Source organism: Lampetra fluviatilis, chromosome 10 (genome assembly GCF_964198595.1).
Source record: "Lampetra fluviatilis chromosome 10, kcLamFluv1.1, whole genome shotgun sequence".
NCBI lineage: Eukaryota > Metazoa > Chordata > Hyperoartia > Petromyzontiformes > Petromyzontidae > Lampetra > Lampetra fluviatilis.
In genome coordinates, this window is record NC_136284.1 from 7,255,681 (window position 1) to 7,281,561 (window position 25,881).

Genomic DNA, 25,881 nt, shown 5'->3' on the forward strand with positions numbered 1-25,881 from the left:
ATCTCTTTGCGGGAGTGGCTTTGCACCAGATTGCTCTACTTTTCCAAGATGTGCTGTACTGAAGCACTGCAGATTGTTGGAACAGAGAAGACGCGGTGTGAAATTCTGAAATAGAATTCACAACATTCGTCTGAAAACAATCGATGAACTCCAATACAGGGAACCGCTGATAGAGTGTCAATCCTCACTGCTTATCTTCAACCGAGCACCGTGCTTGTGCTGCACGCGCCTAATGACAATTGTGAGCCCCTGTGGAGCAGCGTTGGTCTGAGTCTCGCTGCATCGCGAGATTCCACAGACTTTGGGTTCGAATCCAGATTGTGGTGATGGAAATCACTGCCTACGTACTCGATAGCTATGCCATGGTCTGCAACATCATCTCATCTTAAAACAAACGCCTTGTGCAGGGTTCCAACATCAGCACTGGGTGTATCAAACGTGGCCATTTTATACATTGTACTGGCCACATAACCTCTTTGTGGTTTGTGTGGACCTGAACATTTACCCGCTTACAGCACATTCCTTTGTATATTCTTCGGTTTTTTCGGTAAAGTCACGTAGGTAAAAAATTGTAATTAATAAAAGTAAAATAAAAATAAAATAAAAAATCACGACGTTTCGGAGGCAACACAAGCCTCCGTCTTCAGGTGGAACCGTCACAGCACGATAGCTGTATCAAGTGAGAGAAATTCCAAAAAAACAGTCCTTGTATATATACTGGTTGAGGGTGGGAGGAGCCAAGGTAGGCCCTGAATATTATTTTTGTGAGGTTCGGTGCGGCTGAAGCACGCTGTTAGGAATGAGCCTTTGTTGTGTAAACTAGGTGCGCATGATGTAAAGGTGCGTGTAAAAGGGACTGAGACTTTTTGTTATGTAGAGATGATGCGGCTGAAATCGCTGCCAGGAAATGAGTCTTTGTTGTGTAGAATGGTTTTTTATTTTATTTTTATTTTACTTTTATTAATTTAAATGTTTTACCTACGTGACTTTACCGAAAAAAACCTAAGAATATGAATCCTTGCAGTCACGAAAGCTTCAAATCTAGAATTCCTTTGTATGTCCGTACATAAAAAAGGGATCTGTATTATCGTCACACTATGCACATCCTGTAAATCACCACTACTGTGCCTTCTCTGTGTGGCAGCACAAGCTGGGGCTCACGAAGGAGCTGGCCGGGCCTCTTGCCGCACGCTTTCTGCCATCCCATCTCGCCGCTGCAGCCTTCCAAGCCAGCAGCGTTCACTACACGGTAAGGCTGACTCGCATCGCCTTTACCTCACCTCACTGCAGCCTGTAGCGCGGGGTTCCTTGTGGCACCAGTAGCAATGTGCGTTTGTTACACAGCATATGCCATGAAGTTAGGGCTCAGCCCCTCATCGGGTCTACAGTAGGGTTGCCACCTGTCCTGGTTTTCCCAGCTACCTCAAGAAGAAGACATCCCCGTCTTGAAGTAGCCGTCTTGGGAAATCTACGCGTCTCCCAAGGACATGAACATTCTCAGTTTTTGTCACTTGCATAATAATACACCACTCAAGCCAATATGTCTTCATCTAGTTCTTCCATCTGGTATGAGATATTCTTTATTCCTTTGATAGGTCCCGGTGTTAATGTACCATAGGTGGTAACCATAGGCTACAGTGACATAGGCTACAGTCTAATGAGCTCAGCCATTTAGGGCCTGCTTGCTCACTGGCCAGAGAAGGCATTGATGGGTCCAACACACAGTTCAGAATGTGGTGGACAATGGCAGAATCCAGAGGCCCAAAATTAATATTGTCCTGCCTCAGAGCCTAAAATCACCTGAATATAGGCATGTGCCATTGACTAATATAGATATATAAATTGAGATAATGTAGCTATCTATTGCAATGATTGTCTATGTAAGCCAAAAAATATAATTAGGCAATGAAATTACCTTTTATGCGACTAAAAAGGTAAAAAAATCCCCACAATAGAAATAGCTGCACATTTCAATTGGGATTGCAATGGAGCTGCCTCTCTTCATTCGCTTTACAACCGCAACACGAGTGATTTGTTTTGTGGAATTGGATTATTTTTATGTAAAATTAACACGATTTATGTGAAATGATTTCCCCCGCGTGTCGCCTTGCTTGGAACCCCGTGGTATTGCTGCCACCACCGTCACCACTGCCGCCGCTGCCCCCGCTGCTTCTACCCAGTGCTCTGTTAAATTGGGCTGTCTCCTCACCGGGCCATAGTGTGATCCATGTAAATTAATTTCAGGATGAAGGAAATAAAGGGAAAAAAGGCATGCATTTGAGAATATTTATTAGAATTTTAAAAAATAGTTACATGATAACGATAATTTATGCGTAAAATAAAAAATTAATCAACTGTCGTTCTGTCACATTAGATCAATAAGGGATTAACTTATGGGATTTATTGTGGTTTGACTGGCAGTACTACAGCTAATTTATAAGATAATTACAAAATCTAATTTCATCCAAGTCTAGTAAATCCTTCCTGGCCCAGAAAATGGCTTGACTCAGACTAAACTATCTTTAACACCAGGGCCTATTTTCAATCAGGTCTGCCCAGATAAGGAACCTGGAAAAAATATCTGCACCCAGCACACCACATCCAGAATACCTATCACTATGGCTGCAGTCACGTGCCTCCTCCAGTCTACCAGCAACCCAAAAAATATTTACAGAGAAATTGAGCCCTGGTGGACATCAACGTAATGATCCTATTTGCTTCATCAGTGCAAACACTTATCTCTTTTCCATAGGCACATCGAAGCTGAGCCAGCATGGGGCTCCCATGGTACAGATAGCAGAGGTGGGACAAAGTCATTGTTATGCAAGTCCAAGTCGAGTCGCAAGTCATCAAATTCATGACTCGAGTCTGACTCGAGTCCAAGTCACATGACTCGAGTCCACATCTCATAGGTGGGACAAAGTCATTGTTATGCAAGTCCAAGTCGAGTCGCAAGTCATCAAATTCATGACTCGAGTCTGACTCGAGTCCAAGTCACATGACTCGAGTCCACATCTCATAGGTGGGACAAAGTCATTGTTATCCAAGTCGAGTCGCAAGTCATCAAATTCATGACTCGAGTCTGACTCGAGTCCAAGTCACATGACTCGAGTCCACATCTCATAGGTGGGACAAAGTCATTGTTATGCAAGTCCAAGTCGAGTCGCAAGTCATCAAATTCATGACTCGAGTCTGACTCGAGTCCAAGTCACATGACTCGAGTCCACATCTCATAGGTGGGACAAAGTCATTGTTATGCAAGTCCAAGTCGAGTCGCAAGTCATCAAATTCATGACTCGAGTCTGACTCGAGTCCAAGTCACATGACTCGAGTCCACATCTCATAGGTGGGACAAAGTCATTGTTATGCAAGTCCAAGTCGAGTCGCAAGTCATCAAATTCATGACTCGAGTCTGACTCGAGTCCAAGTCACATGACTCGAGTCCACATCTCATAGGTGGGACAAAGTCATTGTTATGCAAGTCCAAGTCGAGTCGCAAGTCATCAAATTCATGACTCGAGTCTGACTCGAGTCCAAGTCACATGACTCGAGTCCACATCTCATAGGTGGGACAAAGTCATTGTTATCCAAGTCGAGTCGCAAGTCATCAAATTCATGACTCGAGTCTGACTCGAGTCCAAGTCACATGACTCGAGTCCACATCTCATAGGTGGGACAAAGTCATTGTTATGCAAGTCCAAGTCGAGTCGCAAGTCATCAAATTCATGACTCGAGTCTGACTCGAGTCCAAGTCACATGACTCGAGTCCACATCTCATAGGTGGGACAAAGTCATTGTTATGCAAGTCCAAGTCGAGTCGCAAGTCATCAAATTCATGACTCGAGTCTGACTCGAGTCCAAGTCACATGACTCGAGTCCACATCTCATAGGTGGGACAAAGTCATTGTTATGCAAGTCCAAGTCGAGTCGCAAGTCATCAAATTCATGACTCGAGTCTGACTCGAGTCCAAGTCACATGACTCGAGTCCACATCTCATAGGTGGGACAAAGTCATTGTTATGCAAGTCCAAGTCGAGTCGCAAGTCATCAAATTCATGACTCGAGTCTGACTCGAGTCCAAGTCACATGACTCGAGTCCACATCTCATAGGTGGGACAAAGTCATTGTTATGCAAGTCCAAGTCGAGTCGCAAGTCATCAAATTCATGACTCGAGTCTGACTCGAGTCCAAGTCACATGACTCGAGTCCACACCTCTGACAGATAGTTTTCCACTATTGTGCTCAACCAAAACCAACCCATAATGCACTGGTCTCACAACACATTGATTTTGGTTCGGAACCAAACAGGGCCAGGGGCGGGGTTGATAATTTACGATGTAGCACGATTTTTGTCCCTGGGTAGTAAGTGTTATTTTTTAATTGCTTATGCCTAAAAAGTAGAGAAAATGGCTATTATTCCCCACAAACTTTGCTTTTGTGACCAGGACTTTATGTGAAGGAATGACACAAATGTACACGTTTTCTCATTGAAAATAGGTCAATTTCAAAATATCACTATCCTGGTCACAAAAGCAAAGTTTGTGGGGAATAATAGCCACTTTTTGTACTTTTGAGGCATAAGCAATTACGAAATAACACTTACTACTCAGGGATTTTTTTTTACACAGTGTAATGCATTAATTGCGTGTGATGTCAGTGGTATTGCTCAGTTTCTGCAGTGGAAAAAAAACTGGTGCCTCTTTGAGCCGCGCCAGGCTAGCTGGGCACAGCCCCTGCATGGCTCAGTTGTACTGTGGAAAAGACGTTTTTATCAAAGACGTATTCGTTCAGATTGCTGCTAAAACCGAGACATTTCACCGGGGTAGCATGGGTGACTCTTCCTGTGGCCCACTGTTTTCGGCGCAGGCAAAGATGGCGCTACATAAAGACCTCGGCAAGCCACTGATGGCGGCGATGGCGGCCGCAGGGTTCCTACCCTCGCCGCTCACCGCCACCGCCGTCAGCATGGCCTCTCCCATGGCCCTCCGCAGCGCCGCTGGCACCGCGGCCTCGCTGCTTGCGGGGCCAGGCCTCTCTCAGGCCATCCTGAGACCTGCACCGGGGCCAATTAGGACATCTCACCCGTGCGCACGGCACATCGTCTTTGCTCCCTACTGAGTCCCTGGTTTTTTGTTTGACGGTTTCATGGAAATGTCTGGAATTGTTTCATTTTGTTGTCCGACTTATGTTTTGCGTGTTCTTTTTATCATGTGTAAGTTTTCATGTTATTTTGATTTTTTGTTTCCACCGCATCTCCTGCTGCTGTTTCTGACACCACTGTTGCAAGTGCACGGGTGTGTAATGCAGCAAGACAGAAAACACGTGTTTTCCAAAAGTGATAAAGTTAACAATGACTAGTAATACGACAAAAAATATATACTTCCATCTGTGTTTCAATGTCATGGTTAAAAATGAGAACCCATGCTAGTGCACTTTTAAAGACGAAGGCGTTAAGTTTCAAAATGACGTCGCTCCTTCCTGCCAGTAAGAAGCCGATTCGTCCAGCAAAGGATCTTCACCGCTTGGACAATGTCGGTGACCCGTGGACGGCACTACATGATAACCCCGCTCGCTCGCTACAATACTCTACCGCCAATAGTTGTGGGCTCGCTTTCCAAAGTTTGTTTTGGAACTATCCGCCTTTGCACAAAATGGCTCCTTTGGACGAGGACGTGGAAAGTGGCATCTGCTTGTGTTGAAAAGTATTTTTTCTTCTTCTTCAAAAACGTGACCACAGGACCATGAGATGAATGAATGAATGCCTTGGACCTCTGCACTGTGTTTGGCTACATTGAACCAGGCAAGGCTGACTGCGGGACCTATGCAGGGAGTGCAACAAAAAACACGTGGGCAGTTTGGTATTGAGGAAGCTCCCTCTCTCTCCCTCGTAAGCAATAATGGTGTACATGTTATTGTTTGTCAGCGCAGAAGAGTTACATATTAGATGTGAAGACCGTATCTGTCCGTGCTGTTTCGTGTACATGAAGCCCCGTCTTGTGTGAAATGATAAGTGTGCATTTAAAACCCCACATTTAAACAAGGCGTCTGTTACGGATACCAAAACATGTTGTAAAATGTCGTAAGTCTTTTTCAAGTGTATGAGCGTGCGTGTCAATTATTGGTAAGAGTCGTTTTGTAAGCTTCAGTGTTAACAAGGGCGTCTCAATATTGGAGCATATTGAACATAAGTGCTATAGTTTCTGATGGCTAGCTGCTTGATCTGTGCCCGCAGACATACCACAGGAGGCACTAAGGATAATCAAACCCTCTCCTTTTAAACACAAATACTGTATATGTACGTACGGAACTAGTATGTAGTCTAATTCAGCACTATCACTTGACGGTGCAAATGTCTCAGTCGCCCTCCGTTTTCCCTCCACAAAACACCTCTTCCCCGGCTCTTTCACTTCTCTAGACGTCCACCTTAAGTACTCTGTGGGTGCACCTTCAGTACCCTGAGGTGGTGCCAGGATGACTAGGGCGCTGCGCTGGCACTACTGCATTTCTGGATTCCAATCCAGGTTTTCATCCACCTGTGATTAAACCAAATTCACAAGTGAATTCGTCATGTCAGCTCGTTCACCAATGACTGCACAAAAATTCCCATTTTATGAAATTTGGTCGGTGATTGATTTTGGCAGATTCCAGTTCTGAGAATTAAAAATGTTGGTTTGACTGTCACTCAACGAACTCCCAGTGGCAGAGCGAGTATGAAGCGTTAACTGTAATATCCGCTTCTGCGGGCTATTCTCCAACAGGAATTATTGCATTGCTCTGAGAGAGATCCAAAAAGATACTCCGTCTCGTGATACGACACCGATAGCACAATCGGAATACAATTGTGGCAAAATATATTTTCTTCTAAAGGTACTCTATGGGTGGACATTACGTGAGTGCATTTGTGTGCGCGGCGTGTGTGTAATAGCCAGGGAGCACGCTTGACTGTGTTGTACTTGCCTCTGTGTGCGCATCTTCGTGTATGTACTGTGACAGAGGCCCAACGCAATCAATAAAAACCTTCAGTCTTCCTGTAAATAACGTAATGCATGTATGTGCTTTGAGAGAAGTGTGTTTCGGCAGAGCGAGGGCATGGAAACTTTGGGAATGTTTGCGTGGGTTGCTAAATTATTGTGTTCATTTAACGAAGCACATGGGACAATGTAAACAGCATCGCTCCAGGGCTGCTGTATACGGCACGTTTTAATGGCTCTTAACTGTGTAACATGTGCACTTTCACTCCAGAAAAGGCGCATAGGTACAATGAAGATTACTAAAATGTAAAAAAAGATTCCTGCTCACGTGCCAATTTCTGAACTTGAAAAAAGATAATCATACTCGTCTTGCTGGTTGAAATGTAACTGCACGGCCCACATTTCCAAGTGCAGCAGTTAAAGTATCATTGATGATGGCGATTTCGTTTCGCTGTTTATCAGATGTACGCTGGTGGATGAGTGAACACGTGTCGAGGAGAAAGCTCTTCTCCCCTTTCAGCGCTGCCAGTCAAAGCCACCAGGGAACACTCTCTTAGGAACATCACTCATCGCCGTCACTTAGTTGATGCGGTGGAAACCCTTTTAGAATCACTATCTCTTTCACAACAGAGACACGGGAAGCTCCAGTTTAGTAGGGACAGTGAACATGTAATTACAAAAAAAAAACTCTTAAGAAAATAAATTCCAGCCATTCTCAATCCACTGATGGATAAACGCCGCCTCATTGCATGTCAGTCATGTACATTCTTTGACCCTACATTGACATGCTGATCAGCGCGGGTTTGGCCCACTGCCTCAGGACGTCAAGTTTATAACGCAACCCGCTCATCACTGTACTACCACTATATCCCAAAATACATTTATTTTTTATAACAGTTTGGGATTTTATCTGCGATGCAGTCACAACAATGGGACATCACAGTCATTCTCCACAGAATTAACCGGGCAATTGTGGTAATCCACCTGTCGACGTTTTGCAAGCTAGCTTAGTGGTAAGGAGTGAGCTCAACACTAACCTCCCCCAGCCACGACAGTGAGAGGGTATGGCTTCTCATCAAGATGGGTCAGGATGTCTGAAAATAATCAATTCGGGCCTTTTTGTCTGTGATCTGTAGAGGTCACCCAGCATGGAAAGGCTCACACTGTCTGATGCTACAATGTGCGTGCTTTCACCGGCTGTGTTGGCATTGACTGTTATGTATTTTAACATTGAAATGTAATTGATGTGATGGTTTTTCACTTTATGCCATCATCTACGATTGAGATGTGCTCATTAGTTCTTCTGGAAAAAGAAATTCGGAACAGTCGGAAACGTTCCCTTTTTCCTACTTGTTTGCCCAATGTCTAAGTCCACTTGGCTGCCTGCAAATGATGACATGCAGCATGTGCTCCCTTCGATTCGCACCATTTTACATGATAAATTAAGGAAAATTGTCACCAATTGCATTTTTTTCAACCAGCTACAGGTTATGTCGCTGGTTCTCTCGTTAGTTATACTGAAACTTGGTTTCGAACTGGGGTTCTTAGCGATGCCAGATTGATGCTCCGACCATTGAGTCACCTGGCAACTTGACAATTTGGCACTTTACTCCACGTAATGTTAAGGGTTACTTTTAATTACTTAAATCAAGTTTGGTTACTTTTAATGTTTAGTTTCGTGTCAGAGCCAGAATTTTCAAGCATTGGGGCACCGCAGAGCCGAAATTCTATCTTCTCCCTCACCCAGTATGGAAGAGGTCATGGGTTAAATTCTAACCATGACTTCTGCATATTTGCAGTGTGCATGTTCTCCTCGTGGTCACGTCGATTTTTCTCTGGGTCCTCCAATTTTGCCCGCCACACTTAGCAATACGTGTTTCGATTATTTGTCTACGATAAATGTACACATGTGATAAGTCACTTTGATGGGCTGTCATACGTGGCCAGGTCGCCGCTGAAAGATAACTATTAGCTCAGTGGGCTTTACCTGGTAAATAAAATAGTAAAAAAAAGTGGTAACTGTGACTTCACGTAAGAGACAAACTCGAAGGATGTCGTGCTGCTGTGTTCTCTCGTTACTTCCGTGGTAATTTTTGTGCAGACACCTTTCAGACCTTTGTGGAGATGGTGACTCACAGTTTTAGAAACTCTGCATTGGAGTTGAGACAGAGAATATGGACAGTGTTAAGAAAAACACACATGTCGATGAATGGTCGCACCTCCGAGAAGCACGGTCGGGTACGTACTGTGCGAAAGAAGTTCAACATACATTCATACGCAGTTTTTTCCGTTGCACACTACTTAACGGCCTGGCACAGGGAACACCTCTGGATGAAGAACCGATGTGATTTCCTCTCTCAAAGTATTTTTTTCCCCTTCAACCCTTACACCGTTTTGTACAACTAACGAAGGAAAACGTCCACGAAAAATGTTACATTTAACCGGCTGCACCCTCCACCTGCACCACCTAACTGCGCGTAGTGATGGAATTCAATCCACGGCGCACTTAATGAACCCCATGTCTGGTATTTGCATGCATTATTGGCACGGGAGCGTGGAAATGGTTGTAGACACTGCAGTGTTGAAATGACATGCCAACAGAAAAAAAGCAACAGAGACAGTAACGCTGCTGCATTGTTGCAATGGACGGCGGAATATTTAGGAAACCAAGGGCTGTGGTTTTCTCCCCTCGTTGCACAGTGCGGTTTTCAGTCACGCTCCTGTCGCAGGTCGTCTGATGGATCGCGTTCTGCCTTGGACACCTTTCACCACACTGCATTACCTCGTGTATGTGTTTGTGACCGTAAGGCGATGCAAACCTCTTAAAGAGATGTTTTCACATCTGAAGCCCCATTATGTGAAATCTGATATTATCTGAATGTGATTGACGATATACCGGTTCTCACTTGGTGACCCGTTTCCTCCCATGATCTACTTGCAGAGTAAATGTTAAAGCCTTTTAAAAGAGTTTTGCAAGCAGCGATCAGTCATTTACTTTGTTTTATTTGAAAATCATTACACTCGAGCGACTCCATTAAGTTCTGCACCACATGTTTACAAGAAGGCAATGTTTGGCACCTGGGATTGTTGTTGTTAATTTGGTGAAACCTCGGCGTACAATTGCCAATGCTTGCAAAGTGACCACATTAGCCCCCCCTCTACCCCGCCCCCCTCAGCAAAATCGACTATAATTCATCAGGGATGAATTCACATTTCAAGCCATACTCAATCTTGAGCTAAATTATCTGCAGACATCGCCTTCAGCTTAAAAAAAAAAACATCCACGGAGATATACATCAAAGGACCTGTTCCGATATTTTTTTTGGTATTTTCTTACTTGTGCAGATCACACTCTGCAGCCCTCTGGATGTGCACATGAGAGTATGTAGTGAGCTCCTGGCTTTTTTTTGATAATCAGTCAGAGCTGGGCATGACTGAATTAAACATAATAACCAGCCCCCCCCCACTCCCCACAGCTATAATCTTATCTGCCAGGGCCCTATTCATTAATGTGGCTGCATAAGCCATTGGACTGGTGCAAACTCAGTTCAGGGGAAGAACAAGGGGAGGTATGACAAAGGGTTACGGGCGTAGATAAAGTATCATCTATGCCAGCAATCCGACACCGTCCATGTATGCCCGAGTAGTCATCATCATCAGCGTCATCGTGAGCCGTGATCATGCTAGATAAAGGCCTCCCCAACCCGTCACCATCTGTCCTCCGAAGAAATAATCCACCTAGCATCTGTAGATGAGCTACTCAAATCGCTCCATCTCCATGGTGGGCGTGGATTCCAGCACGTTCCCTTCATTGGCTGCCACTTCGCATTTAGTGTCAACCATTTGTCATTGTCCCTTGTTGCTCGTAGGGATGAAATTACGTCTCGAAGCTGCATACATTATAATCCATGGGATCCTCTTTCTAGCCAAGCGTGCTAACCTCTGATTAGCATGGTTGTCTGTGTATGGTACGAAATAAGTTCAATATACATACTAAGATGCATCTCCACATCCATGCTTATTTGACCACTTTTGAGCTTTTGTTCCTCCCCCTTGTTTGTCATTGTCCTTGTGTTTATCTATATGCCTGAGCAGTACTGAGCACTATACTTTGCCCTGGAACTCACACTTTCATAATGATAACAATAAGGATCGTAATAATGCCCTTTATTTACCCAGGAAAGCCTTGACATTTGGCAGGAAACTAGAGTTCCCGGGCAATGGCAGAAATACAAATGCATAACAATAATAATAAGCACATCTATTTGTCCAGCACCATATTTCAGAGACAATGTTATGAGGCCGAGGCCTGTGGCAGTCCTCGAGTACAGAAGCGCCGGTAACTTTTGGTCTAAGTTCCAAAACCTACACAAAATAATGCTGATCGACTCAGATCGAGTCAAAAGTGCATTGCTATCCGGCCACAACCTGACTACCTTGCAGTCCAAGTCTGCAAACACCTGGCATTGCCAGGCAGTTTACAATTCAATTCAGACTCAACTGTGCTTCGCTTCCAAGAGTTGGTGAGATTGGACACATTCCGAATGATGTTGCCATATGACAGGGGGTCGGCAACTAACATAACAAGTAGAGACATTTTTTTCGAATTCGGCAAAAAAAGGAAGAAATATTTCAAGAGGATCCGCAATGCACTGTGGTGGTGAATACGAGACGGTGGCTCCTTAATAAATGAATGTCAGGAAGCAGTCTTTAAAGAGCCGCATGCGCCTCCAGAGCCACAGGTTGCTGACCCCTGCCATAGGACATTGAGTCACATGTGGCATTGCACAGGTTTTCCCTGCAAGTGCAGCGTGTTGCATATCTTATTAGGATGCCGTGGACGTTCCTGGGGCTTGTAGAGCCCCAACTTAACCTCAATGCAATGAAGATGCCGAAATAATGGCACGGCGTGGCACGGAATTTCAAAACAAACGTCTTCTGAAGAAGCGGTTTAGCCCTTAGTCACCTGCCACCCTCTCGCCGCCACCACCGCTGCTCTCTCCTTTCTCCCGCCCCTCCATCTTTCCACAGCCTGACATCTTCAGGAATGCTCTCAGCGGGGACAGTAATTCCTCTCAGACACTTACACCCAGGCCGCGCCGATAACGGAGTTACTTTGGGACGGTGGGAGGCACGGCAGCATCTCTGATAAATTGTTTAGCAATGCTGCTTGTGCAGAGACATGATGGTGAATGTGACAATGAAGTCACTGACAAATACTATACTGGCAAAGTAAATGTAACATATTTTTTCAGTTCTTGGTTTTTCGTTAATTATATTTCAGCTATGCCATTGGTGTCATGATATGAGATGACGAGATTGACTTTTTGAAATATTGCAGCCAACAGTGAATCACCGTGTGTCATGGAATGGCCATGATAAATTATGGCACAGAACTACTGCTGAAGTTGTTTAAGTAGCCCTCTTTTTTACACTCAGGACATAGCTATGATATTCCCTCAAAAGAGTTTTCATTGCATTGCCAATCGAATAATAAAACATTCTCAGAGATGGAATATGCCACGTAAAGTAAAACTCTATCCTTTTGTGTGATGTTTTTTTTGGTGTAGTCATCGGCGACCAGGCTGAGGCCATTAATTTGCTACACTGGCGAATCTGGTTTAATCATAGGTGGTGAAAATTCACGTTAGAACTCAGTGCTAGCTAAGTGCTCTGACCTCCGTATCACCCAAGCACCTCAACATTGTGATATTTTCTCCAGTTATTCTGAAACGTTATTTTAAAGTTGGCATGGCTCTTAGAGCCGTGGTTCCCAAACATATGGTGAACCGAAAGTGGCTGCAAGAGACACACTCTGGGGATGTCGTTCTACCACATTCTCTCATTAAATTGGTGTTCATTTTGGTGCAGAAGGAGACCATTTCAAACCCCTCTGGGAATGGGAACCCACAGTTTGAGAAACCCCATATTGGAGTTTAGAGAGACAATATGGTTAAGGACAAGGCAACTCTCCAATATGTCTTTGGTTTGTACCGCGGTACAATCTGAAAATGCATTGGAAAGCTAGACAGCACCATTGTGAAACCCTACGCAGTAGCATTATGGCAAACCCACATTTCCATGAATTCATCATTGTCTCTGTCACTCATTGCATCACTCATGGACGGTCACGGAGAATACCAATAGATGAAGAGGCGATGTGATTTTCTTTCTCAACACGACCCTCGCTCATAAGGACGTGACAGCAGCCGTCACGGGGCTTCAGCAGGAGTGGGCAGACAAATAACGTCAATAAACATGAAGTGGTCATGCGTACGAGACTTGTAGCACAAGCAGCGCTTGCTTACGTGTTTAATGGCGCATTCCACCACCCTTGATCAGAATGCACCGACACAATCAGCCCCTCACCAATTCCACCCATACTGCTGCTAATTATAATAATATAGTGGTTAAATTTTTTTTTGAGCTATGGCAGTCAAGGGGGGTTGTTTGACCATAATTTACAATACTGGTCGGCGCAGGTTGGTGAAGTGGGGTTGGGGTGAGGGGGTTGGACTGGTTGAGATATTACAGACCACTGACATTAACCATGGCTGGGAATTGAAACTAGGTCAACGGGTAAAGAGTGCAGTGCAATACCCCCCCCACCCCTTCATAATAATAACAATTATGCCTTTAATTTTCCCAGGAATGCCTGAGTCTCAAGACAATTTTTCAGGAGGATCCTGTAACATTGAGATACTTGACAATGTTCATCAATGATTGTTTCGATTAATGTTGGAGAAAATAGAAGTACTGTGCCTGGATAAAAACGCATACAAGGGGCGTGACACTCAGAATTCAGCAGAGTTAGGTTCAATAATCCATTGCTGTACTGCCATTTCCTAGCCATCTCACAGCCCAAGCCTACAATACATGATATTCCTTGGCAGTCTGCCATGCAGCATTAACCAGGCTCTAATTCCGCTTAGCTTCTGTGCTATGAAAATAATCTGGGTATATTCAGCTGTTTTTCTGCTGCGACTGCTGCACTTCAAAAACCTCCCACCTTTTGCTACGCTGGGCGGGTGACCTCACAGCCACAATTACACATTCCATTAGTGCCATGCCGAGGCCATTACGTGACCCACAGGAGGTGGGAGCAAACGCGAGGGACAGCGCCAATTTGTGTGACCAGTCCGACGGCGTGAAGCCAATTTTCCTGTCGAGTTGAGACCATTGACCGTGATGATGATGCAGGCGATGGTTACCTCCGTTTTGGAAGCGCAGGAGGCACCAATTAATCTGTCCCATCTCTCCAGGAAGATCCCAAGAACCTGCAACCTTCTCCCTGCACCTGCCGCATTACCATACAAATGCGACTTACCCTGCATGGATGTTGCTTGACAAAGAGCATTTGCTACATCATATTTCAAGCGGCCGTAATCTGATTTCATCCCGTTCCGCTTATTTAAAAGGTTTGAATTATTGTACAGGTGATAAGCCATGGTGCTCCTAGCCCAAAAATAACCCATAAAAAATACCCCACAAAGGCAAGCTGGGACCAAACGTGACTGCCATATCACTTATGTGTGTTTGCTATCCCGAGTGATTTCAGAGCTCTTGCATATTTGATGGATGTAAAAAATGATGTTCCATGGTTTTTACTGTCCATTTTGTGATGCGCGTGTCTCTGTAAAATGTCAATGAATGTTGAGCTCTTTAATAATGTTTGTCATGAGCACAATAGCTGCTTCCATTGATTTTATTGTCTACATCCATATATATATAATTGCAATATGGCCGTTGAACAAATCACCAGGAAACATAGTTTCTCATCTCGGAAGCGAAGAACGTGTGAGCCTAGATAGTGCATGGATGAGTAACCACCATGCAAATTAGATTTTAAAGGCCGCAATACCTAAAGTCGTGGGCAGCAGATGCGCGATTTTTAATTACCGGCGGCTGTCCTCATCATTAGCGCGGATAATCGAGAGTCTACTGTATAAGGGTTTGTTATTTCGTTATCTGGGTTTGGTGGTGCACGCCTGTGATTTAGCACTTTAGAGGCAAGGTTGGTTGGATCAGATATAGGTTTGTGAACCTCCCACACCTGTCGGGCTGCGAGGTGGCCAGGAGATGGTAGCACAGCAATCGAGGTTCATAAACTCGTCTGTGTAGACTTTATAAGTGTTCTTATCCCACTGTGTGTGGTGGATTTTCTCCAGTTTTCTCGCCTACACAAACACAACTTTATAACAAAAAAAACTCTTAATTTGCCAAACATCGCAACGTAGCACGACCCTTATGAAGTAAAATACTGAAACTCAGTGAGGTTTTACTGGATACATAAATGGCCTCATCGTTAATATTAATGTCCACATGCCAAACTTTACCTCGGATTTGTTTAGCAGTTTATGCCAAGCAGTCATTCATTCAAGCCATGTCTCTACCGGTCTACGTTCTGGAAAATATGTCTACTCCCAGTGGACCACACCCAATATACCCGTCGCGATGGTTGTGGCTACTGGTCATGGACCGACCTCCACTCTACCATATGATCCCAACAATATTCAGTGAGCAATTAATCATCGGTATCAAGTGAACATCACAAGGCCATGAACTACTTGTAAGATGAGCGCCGTGGCCCAAAAAGCACCAACATTCGTCATCTGCCGGACCGTTTAAACGCCATCAGTACGTTCAGCCAAATGGCTCGCGTGCGATTAGTGGGATGTGGCTTTGACGGGCAATGTCAAAGGTGCAAGCGCAGCTTGTCAGTCAGGTGACCTCATAGGTCTGTGATGGACCCTAGGCAGACTATCCCACGGGCCATTGTCAGTCAAGCATCTGCTAACGTCGCCTTTGTTCCCTGTCCTTGGCGGCACAGACGTTTGTTTCAACAGCTCATGCGGCTGCTGTGCTGCGAAGTCACTTGTACGAACGCTTTGTGACTCCGTTGTCTTTAGCTCTACCGCCCTCTGCTGGCTGTTTTTTTTTTAAATCGCTTGCTAAGCAGACAGGCGCAACACTCAATGACACCTGAAACCTTATGGCGGGACCCCCGGGGTCTCATGAGCCCTCGGCTCTCGCATAAACTGCGTTGCAACGTCAATTTATGTCTGTTGAAGGCGAACGATACGGCAATGTATTCCTCTCGACGAGCTCTACACGATGCGCTAATCAAAGTTTCAAAGTTTTGTTTATGACTACGGCAATTTTGGCAACTACGGGTGCTTGGCGAAGAACGAGAGGATTGATTTCTGGTGGTGCGCGGCGTTTATGTGCGCGGTGGGACGGAGTCGCCAAAAAGTAAATGATTTAATTACGATTTTGACCTCCGTTTATTATTTGAGGTTCACATGCCGCACCATCACAGGCTGCCCCAAACCCACAGACGTCGAGAATGTCACCAAACACGAGTGGAGCTGCGGCGAGTCGTGCGGAGAGGGCGCGGACAAACTGAGGACACCAGACGGCCGTCGACACAACCACGCCGCAGCAGTCGAACGCCCGAAGTCACAGAGGAGCTTCCTTACAACACGGGAACGTTGCGACGCACCAAGGAGGAGGTGTCGCGGGGCAGACACGGACAACGTTGGCGCTGAGATCGGCATGGGCATCACGGCGGGCGATCAGCTCCCCACGGAAGTAATGGCGCGGTGAACCACGTGGGCAACTCTGAATCGGCTTCGCACCCAAGTGGGCAGGTGAAAATCCCACTTGGCTCCACAAAACCACGGAGAGAACTGCGACTGCTGTGGCGAGAAGGGGACCTCTTGCTCTGCTCGAGGAGGGCCCTAGCAGTAGGCGACCTGCGAGCGGTGAGATGTGCTCGCCAAGGGAAGGACATTTGACTTTGATGGACGGACACGAGAAGAAGATGTGAAACTATGGGGTCTCCATTGGAATCTATTGCAGTGGTGGTTCAGAGGTGGGTGGTTGGCATGGGGGCGATGAACCACTCGTTCCCTTGAGACCCCGAACATTTTACCTGAGAAAATTCGTAGATTGGTAGTATTTTTATGAGTATAATGAAAAAAGGAAAGGCAATCTTATCCTTCAGGCAATCATACAGGTGTTCAGATGTTACAACAGCAAATTAACACCTATTGCAAGGCAATATAATTTTTATACCGACAAAAATGGTCCCATACATATGCGTACTGTATATGTGTAGGGGTGTCAGGGGAAGGATTCCCACCAATAGGAGGGTTAGTGTGAGGGGTGATCGAGGAGATATAAGGGGAGAACGGGCGGCAAAGAAGGGGGCCTTTTGGCGGGAACGAGATTGGGACGGCTGGGGACAGGTGTGGATGGGAGAAAAGGATTAAAAGACGAAACCCCTGCAATCTTGTGTCGGCTCTCCTTTACATCTGTAAAAACTATAAACTAAACAACTTTTTATTTTACCAGGTAAGGCCCACTGAGCTATATTGCTATTTTTAGAAGCGATCTGACCATAAATGATAACTTAAACAAAGTGGCTTAAAAGATGATCCGGAGAAAAACCCATGCGACCACGGGGAAAGAGACACCGCAAACTCCAAATATAGAGCAGGCATCAGGGTCGGGATCGAGCCCACGACCTCCTTGCATACCAGGCGAGGTAGTTAACATCTCGCCACCGTGGCGCCCTATGTGTGCGTCACTAGGCCTCTCATTAGCTGTCCCCGTTATCTAAAACCTCCTTAGCCCAGACATCCATGCTGTCGACTCCACTGCCCTTGTTCATGTCCAGACTCAAGAACTTGCCTCGATGACTGCCTCACTCTTTCTGTCAATACAATAAGACAATAAAGACATCCCCACAGTTTCTGTGCAATGTCTTGAGATGCGGTAACATTTGGACGACATATAAATGTGCATTATATTGTTTTTTTTTAGCTCTATGGCTTACAACCCAGCGATTACTTTCCGATGAGATAACCAAAAGGGCTCCAAAGTTGGTCACGGTTGGCTGCGCGCTACCAGCAGGGGGTGCCGGACCGACACGGCCCCCCCCCCTTCCTCCACCCCCCCCCCCACCACCCCACTAAGCCCCCCTTACCCGCCCCTCGTCCTCGCTCGCATCTTCCAACTGAGACTGGCCAAGTGGTCACGGAATGAGAGCAGCAGCAGCAGAGAGGGGTTGGTGGCGTCCGTGCGTGTGACCTCCTTCCTTCCTCCTCCTTCTTCCTACACTGAGATGCTTCACTGCATCCCGGCGGATAAATAATCAATTGTGGGGCTGCTATGCTCGGTACGATTATCTCTTGATTCACAGCTTGGAGATGCGAAGGTTGGTGTCGGGGAAGGGTTATATTTGCAATTGATCCTTGATTAGAGGGGAGTCACCCCACCTATAACATGTTGAAATAAAACAGCAGTGTTCGTTTTTTTTAAATCAAGCCTGGCTCTGCTGATGAGACCCAGCATGTCAAATGCCGCTCCAGAGTTTGTTTGCTGAATACTGATGCCGATGCTTTGATTTAAGTCTGGATGTAACGCGTTCATTGGCTGATAAGACTCAAGAAGCAAATTGTATGTTCATGCTGAGTTATATAGGTCGGAGGTCGCTTTATCCTTTATACGTACACGTCTCCTCCATTCACTCTAGATAGGCTGGTGTGAACCTCCACTGCGACCGGGCGAAGTTACCATTGGCTGCCGGGAGCTGCGCTCAGATCTTGATTTTCTTCCAGGACAACCGTGGACGGACGTCTTCTACCGAAAAGGTAAGGGCTGAGTAGCAGCAAACGTGCTGTGGTGTCAAGGGGTGAACGTCTGTGCTCCCCCCCGCCTTCACCGACCCGCACCGGAGAGACCGGCGTGGGGAAGTATGGTCAAATTAAGCACCCCCACGACCCGCACGGCGTGGGGAAGCCTTCATCCAGCTGTGGATTGAGAAATGCGACTTGTACGTGCACGCGACCAATGTATGCATGCGCGATATGGGTACCTTGATTCCTACTCGGGCTGCATATACCCACCCTTCAGAGCTGGATATCGTTGAAAGGATGCATTCATTATACCTCGGTATTTATTAGTTCACTTGCACTGATGTAAATTGTAATGACAAATTAAGTGGAAGATTCCACTTACGCTATTAAACAACCGGGCACTGATCACACGTACGAGTGAACCAACTTGCCATGTAAAATCTATATATATATCAATCGCTTATTCATATGTTGATGATGTCGTAAGAAGGGATAGAATTTGCGGAATTTCAGCACAATTGTTGCTGAGCCTCTGGTCATCACAATCAGAGTGGGGGGGGGGGAAATAATTCAGAAAACCGAAGTTTTTGAACTATAAGTCCTCCAAAGGGTAAGTCCGGGATTAGGTTGATTGGTTTCACTCACAGGACAGGCTCGTGACGAAGTTCTACGTTGCTCCCAAGTCGCGTGCGGATCACTGAACAAAATAAACGATCCCCATCGCCAGTGAAGCAAGGAGTTGGCCTCGAGTGGAGATGGTGACCCTAAAGGCAACAGAACGTTAGTTGTGAGACAATGCCTTTCCACGGTGTTGATGATGTAGTTCGCCAGTGACCACATCACCCGGATTGTGCAAGATCTGGTCAGATCTTGGAAGCTAAGCAGATTTGAGCCAGGATAGTGTCAAGGGTGTGTGACCACAATGTCATACCAGGTGGCATAGGCTTTGGGGCTACGTGGTATGCTGCAAAGGGCGGTGCAGAGGAGAAAAAAAAAACATTGTTGTACTGTACTGCTCCCACGTCTATGCTCCTCCGCCTTCACCGGACTGGTACCGACCAGTGTGCATCGTATGGTCAAACAACTCCGACGGCCTGCGCCGTTGTGGGGAGAGCCTCATCCAGCAGTGGATGGCCACAATGTCTGTGCAAGTTAACGTGATGTAGATGTGTAGTGTAAACACGCGGGGAGAGTTGCCCAGTGCACGTGGAGTTACAGTGAGGTAGGTGCCCCTGTGCTGTAAATAGCGTCCGGAACATGGGGAGGGGGGGGGCAGGGTGGTCTCTGCGTCTCGCGTGGCATTTATTAAATAAAGGGCATTGCAGTAGTGTGTCATTATTATTGGAGACTATTTATGTCTTCCACGTTAAACACACGCATGGTGCACTGATGTACATGTGCATCCCCTTTTCTCCAATCCGCTGCGAGATGAGGACCTCCCTACGGCTGTGTGGGTCGTGGGGGCTATGTGACCTTTATTCACCACGCACCGTTCACTTTGGCTTGGTGAATGAGTGGAGCAGCGATGTGGAAACACAAGTGCAGTACAAAGATGTATTTGCTGCACGACCCACCACATCCTCCAAAGGCAAGCTGCTGTACGTACATGCTGCTCGCCCATCCCAATCGCTATTCCTGCTGGTGCCTGCTTGGCCAGCGAGCTGTGATGAGATTAGACACATTCTGGATGAATTGGTCAACGGTGTTGTATTGATGCAGGGGCACAGTCATTGTTGTGTGCATTGTGGGTGTTCGGACACCCCACCTCCAAATTTTTTTTAGATATAGCTAAGAGACACCCGCAACACTTTGGACAAAAATAATGTAATTTTGAGTTTGCAATGTTTTTTGTCATCAGCAAGGTGACGTCAATACTGATTATGCTGATGACGGAGGCTCTAAATACACAGTAGTACACTAATAGTCGGCTAGTAGTGGCACAGATTTATAATTCTAGTGCAGTAGAACTCCTATTTTCCGTAATGAAGCGGCAGAGGGGAAATATTTATGAATCCTACCTGTAATGTAACCAATACCTACCGGAACCCTTTGACTAAGAGGACACCCCCAAGTTCCACAGCGTGGTAATGCGCCTGCATTGATGCCCACGTGAATCTGCCACCAGGTGCCTGGATTACAGGACGAGAGCCAAGGGGTCTCCGACCCACAGGAGGAGTTCCTCTCCCTCCCCCGGGAAGAGCTTCGAGATGTGGCGGCCTCTGCGCCCCTCCTCACCGCCTCTTCTCACCCTCTGCCTCCTCGCCGCCTTCGCACGATCCGCGCAGCACGCGTCACGCCTGCAGCGAGGTGACTACGGTTCACCGAATGATCAGTAGGCTGATTGTGCTGTCTCTTCAGGAGAGGCTGGAGGCCACGGATCCACAACTTTTCCCTCGTCTTGAGACCGCTTTGTTTCACAATGTTGTCCATTTTGTCCGCGTCACCTTCTTGCTCGCATTCGGGGTGTCTTCGCTGTGGAGACGTCTTTTCTGTGGGAACGTTTGAGACATCTCTCACCACCGGCGAATCGATCTTGGTCGCCGGGTTCACAGTGGGGTGTGTTAACCACTGCGCCAATGCTGCACTTCAGATCGATCATAAAATATGGCAGATGCCTCAGCACTATGATCATAAATGTAAACTATCAACATTCTTAGAGCAGAGGGTGAGAAGCCTCAAGATTGTGATTGATAATTTGAGACAGTCACAAGGGGATGCTGCACTGTGTTATGCATAGGCACTGGTGGCACTGTGGATTGTACAGTTCTGTATACTGCGCGATGACCCCGATTCCCAGCTACGGTTGACATCAATGGCATTTATCATAAAAAAAAAACCTGTGCAGAGCTTCCTTTAGGTTGACTCAGCTTGAAACGAGTACTTGATGCAATGTGTGAACATCATCGCCAGGGATACAAAGTTGGCAGGGCGTTTGTGCTGGCTTAACGACCCCATCATGTGCTGTGTCAGCCTTAATAGGTGCTCGCAAACAGCACTCTCTCCAACAGTCTATAAGGCAATATGGAATGTCTGATATACATTCGCTTTGAAAATCTGCTTTGCTGTGTCATTCCTTGCTGGGTCATATAGTCAACTCTAGATTATCTGGGGTAATAGAGGGGAGGGGTGGCCTAGATAAAACCAGAAGACAGATACTCATAGAAAACTTATATAAGTTAGGCTGTAAAAACAGAAGTATTGCTTTACATACGCAGCATGGGATGGAGATATAGAACGTGTTGTCTGTTTTTGTATTTAAAATAATTAATCAAATATATTAAGGTTTTGGGTCATTGAGGCACGATTGACGAGCTTAATTAAGGTGTGAATGATCGTGGAATTCCGTTTTTAACTATTTTTCTCTGAACACATTAATCCGCATCCCGGATAATCTGTCCACGGACAATATTCGCGAGTTAACAATTAGTTTTTGCATGCGTTCTTTATAAATGTGTAAACATCTACATTGAGGCGTGGTACTCTCGTTTGGCTCAAAAGCTCAGAGGCATCGTGCACTGCATTCTAATAAACACGACAAGAACCCCCCCCCCCCCCCCCGTAATTGAATGAACGTGGATGCAGTCGTTTGTGATTACATTTGACTCCGCGCCTTGCAGATGAACACAGGAATCCTGTCGCATCGCCATGCTGTCACCTCCTGCCCCCACCACCGCCACCCCCAATGTCGCCCAGCTTCCTGCAGCGTCGCAGTGTTGAGAAGGTGGCTTTAGAATTTAATCCACGGTTTAAGTCCCCTTTCTTCAGATGATATATGTGCCCCCATATGTAAAGCGAATGTTTCTTCATTTTACAAAACTAGTCACAACTCTTTAATCAAACAATGTAAAGAATTGAAATAGAGTTCATAAATGTATAAAACAAAACGTTGTATTGTGGTCTTCTTAACCTAGGTCTTATATAGCTTATCTACAAGACCATAGAACCCTGGTTTGTTTCAGTCAGTATGAGATATTTGTACTTGTAAATTACCCGCTTAAGTGCTGTGAATAAAAGACTGACTCACATTTGGACAGATGATGTTCCTAATACTGTTGATGTATTTTAATGGCAACATACACAGCAAGAGATAACATTCCATCAGATGAATTGGGTGTATAAGTATCAACAGTATTACACCGTTTCCATGGACAGGTTTCTGTAATTGGGTTTTGAGTGGCATTGGATTAGAGACCCTGCTATTGCCAGGGTTCACAGCTCGTGTGCAGTGTCAGTTTAACTTTTTTTTCCCCAAACAACATTCACAAAACTGTCCGTCACAAAAGTGGGTGTGCGTGTAGCTGACCTCATGTTCAATGAAAAGCATTCGAACATGCCTTTCAGAAAACCTTGTTTAAAAGTGTTGGCATAAATCTTATTTTTTTAAACCCACACAGCCTTCTATAGTATTCTGATTCAACATAATGTACCTTGACATGATGTCAGTGGGGATGGTATCAAGTGCACAGGCGGTGCAACTGGACTGGAGCCCATGGACTGGAGAAACCCAGGTGCCAGGCTAGTAAGAGGGAAAGGAATTGGACAGGGGGCCCCATTTCATGTCTTGCACCAAGGCCCCTGCCAACCACAATATACGCCACTGCACCGATTCCATCCTCCGCAATTTTAGTTCAGAGTGCTTCCAGCATTGCTCCACTGACAGAGCACACTGCAGGACTTCACGCTCATTCGTTTGGTTGATTTGTTCCTGGAGAGTTGGAGCGAAGGGACAGGGGGAATTTATTACTGAGATTGTTTGAACCTAGTGTGCCGTTGAAAAGTCTGATTGATTCCTCAGATTGTACACGGCGATCAGGAGAAAAAGCTACCGGGACCCGGTGAGAAGGTTCAGAGGCTGTCCACATGTACCGCAGGACAGCCTGGTCCACCAGGGCCTCCAGGACCCCCAGGCCCTCAGGTATGAAACCTGATATAATAATAAAATATAACAATTGCTGAAATAATAATAAATTTCGATTTAAAGCTTTCGTGACTGCAGGGATTCATCTTCTTGGTTCTTTCGGTAAAGTCACGTAGAATGGAAATAATAAAATAATAAAAATAAAACATAATAAAATAATTCTCACGACGTTTCGGCCACAACGCAAGCAGCCGTCCCCAGGTGAAGAACAGGTCTGTCGAGAAGACAGAGCCTGGGGTGTGTCATTCAGACTCTGTCTTCTCGACAGACCTGTTCTTCACCTGAGGACGGCTGCTTGCGTTGTGGCCGAAACGTCGTGAGAATTATTTTATTATGTTTTATTTTCATTATTTTATTATTTGCATTCTACGTGACTTTACCGAAAGAACCAAGAAGAGAAATAATAATACTTTAAAATCACGTACAGCCCTTTATCAGTCAAGTGCTAGATCAAGACCTCCCTTACATCGGCCTGTCGTGAGGGTTCTTTGACCATACTTCACCATGCTGGCTAGTGTCGTTTGGTGAAGGAGGGGATCCATGATTCATTGGTTCAGATATCACCTATCGTTTATGTCAACCATGGCCAGGAATCAAACTCAGGTTGCTGGATTTATAACTCTAGAAAATGTTGCGTCCCACGATGAATGCTGTTGTGGGCTGTGTAAAATGTTTTTCATTTTGTTTTATCTTAGGGTCCGCCAGCATTGCCTGGATTAATGGGACCTAAAGGAGATCAGGTGAGTGCAATGGGAACACAGCATACTAGTTTAAGTAAGCTTTTGAATGTGAGGTATGGGGAGGTGTAAGATAAGTATGTGAAATGTAAGTCACTACTTTGTAAAGTGGGTGTGAATGCAAGCGTTTTAACAGCAGTCTAGGTTTGTGTATGATTAAGTATAATAAGATGATTTCGTAGGATACATGTAATGTACTTTTACAAATTGACCTGTGCATTGTCTAATGATGTTATTATGCTTTAATTAAAGGGGATGATCGGAAAGCGTGGAAAACAGGTGAATTCCTTCATTGTGCACATATGTGTACAAACACATAATAAACATACGTACATATATCAATGTACAAATACACATATGCAGTTACACACACAGACCTTTTCTCAATCGGCCACTGCATGATGGCCTCCCTACGTGTGGGTCGTGGTGGTTATTTCAACATACTCACTGGTCACTATGGGTTGGTGAAGGCAGGGAACATAGATGCACAAGTACAGTACGGTACAACTGTCGGTGTTACTGCACCGCTGTCTGCTGCTCACCACGTTGCCCCGCAGCAGCCTATAGCAATTTTTTGTGCACGTGAGCAGGGCTGGATTAAGGTTCTTGTAGGTCCTATGCACTTTTGTTTCATAGGCCTTCAGTGATAACTTTCTCCAGTTGGTGCTGCTGCCCATGTTACTACCGCCACTGTCACTCGCTTGTTTCACGCGCACTTCGTCCAGCTGCTGGACAGATGTCGTTACTGATAAGTTCATTATTTAGTCTGTGCCCTAATTTGATTGGAGGGCGCTGTGTGCCGCAGAAATCTCAAAAGTTAATCTCCAGTGTTAATTTCTCTCACTCTTATGGAGAAAAAAAAAACAATTGACATGACTCTGTCTCTTTGTATATACATTGTGCCTATAATTTGCTATATAAATAGATTTATTCACGAAGATACCTTGGTTTATAGTAGCAACAAAAATAACACTGTCAGTAATTTTTTTAGTCGGCACTTTAGTTTTCGTAGGCCCTAGGCACAGTGCCGAGGCACAGTCCTCCATGCCTCCACCGACTCCTCCACAGTGCATACTGCGCCTATTGGATAATATGGCCCTACACGTGGGTCACCTATCCAAGCACTCTCAAGGCTCCATTCTTTTTAGCTTTAAAAATCCGACAGGATCGCGCACGCTCCGGACAATTTGATCGCAGGCAGGATCGTGAACACCCAGGGCAGGATCACTGCGGCGATGCTGCTGGGAGCACGACTGATGGCCGCGTGTGTGCGTGTTCGTGCCAGGGCCGCCGTGGAACACCTGGGCCGAAGGGTGAGCAGGGCGGCTCGGGCCCCATGGGTCTGCCAGGAGCAATAGGGCCCAAGGTGACACATTGCACTGGCTAGGGTTGTGCCTGGAGTAAAGGTGAAGATGTGGGATTATTATTTTTCTTCTTGGTTCTTTCGGTAAAGTCACGTAGAAGGGAAATAATAAAAAAATATACATAATTAAATAATTCTCACGACGTTTCGGCCACAACACAAGCAGCCGTCCTCAGGTGAAGAACGGAAAGACGCTGTCTTTCCGACAGACCTGTTCTTCACCAGAGGACGGCTGCTTGCGTTGTGCCCG

General features: G+C 45.7%; 1 protein-coding gene and 1 long non-coding RNA gene across 4 annotated transcripts in view; both read left to right on the forward strand.

The window, feature by feature from the left end:
* The window catches only part of LOC144934512 (zinc finger protein 385D-like), a 49,128-nt gene extending 42,105 nt beyond the window's left edge, over nt 1–7,023 (forward strand). For 2 of the 3 annotated variants that reach the window (XM_078860357.1, XM_078860356.1), the window contains exons 8-9: nt 1,145–1,249; nt 4,867–7,023. In XM_078860357.1, coding sequence (XP_078716483.1) covers nt 1,145–1,249; nt 4,867–5,118 — 357 coding nt within the window. In that variant the 3' untranslated portion in view covers nt 5,119–7,023. The remainder of the gene's footprint in view (nt 1–1,144; nt 1,250–4,866) is intronic. The other variant, XM_078860358.1, reaches the window with a different exon arrangement.
* Nucleotides 7,024–23,499: 16,476 nt separating this feature from the next.
* Nucleotides 23,500–25,589, forward strand: LOC144934318 (uncharacterized). The gene is made up of 4 exons (XR_013637148.1): nt 23,500–23,528; nt 24,227–24,271; nt 24,521–24,547; nt 25,554–25,589. It is a non-coding gene; the product is annotated as an uncharacterized LOC144934318 (long non-coding RNA).
* Nucleotides 25,590–25,881: the final 292 nt, after the last annotated feature.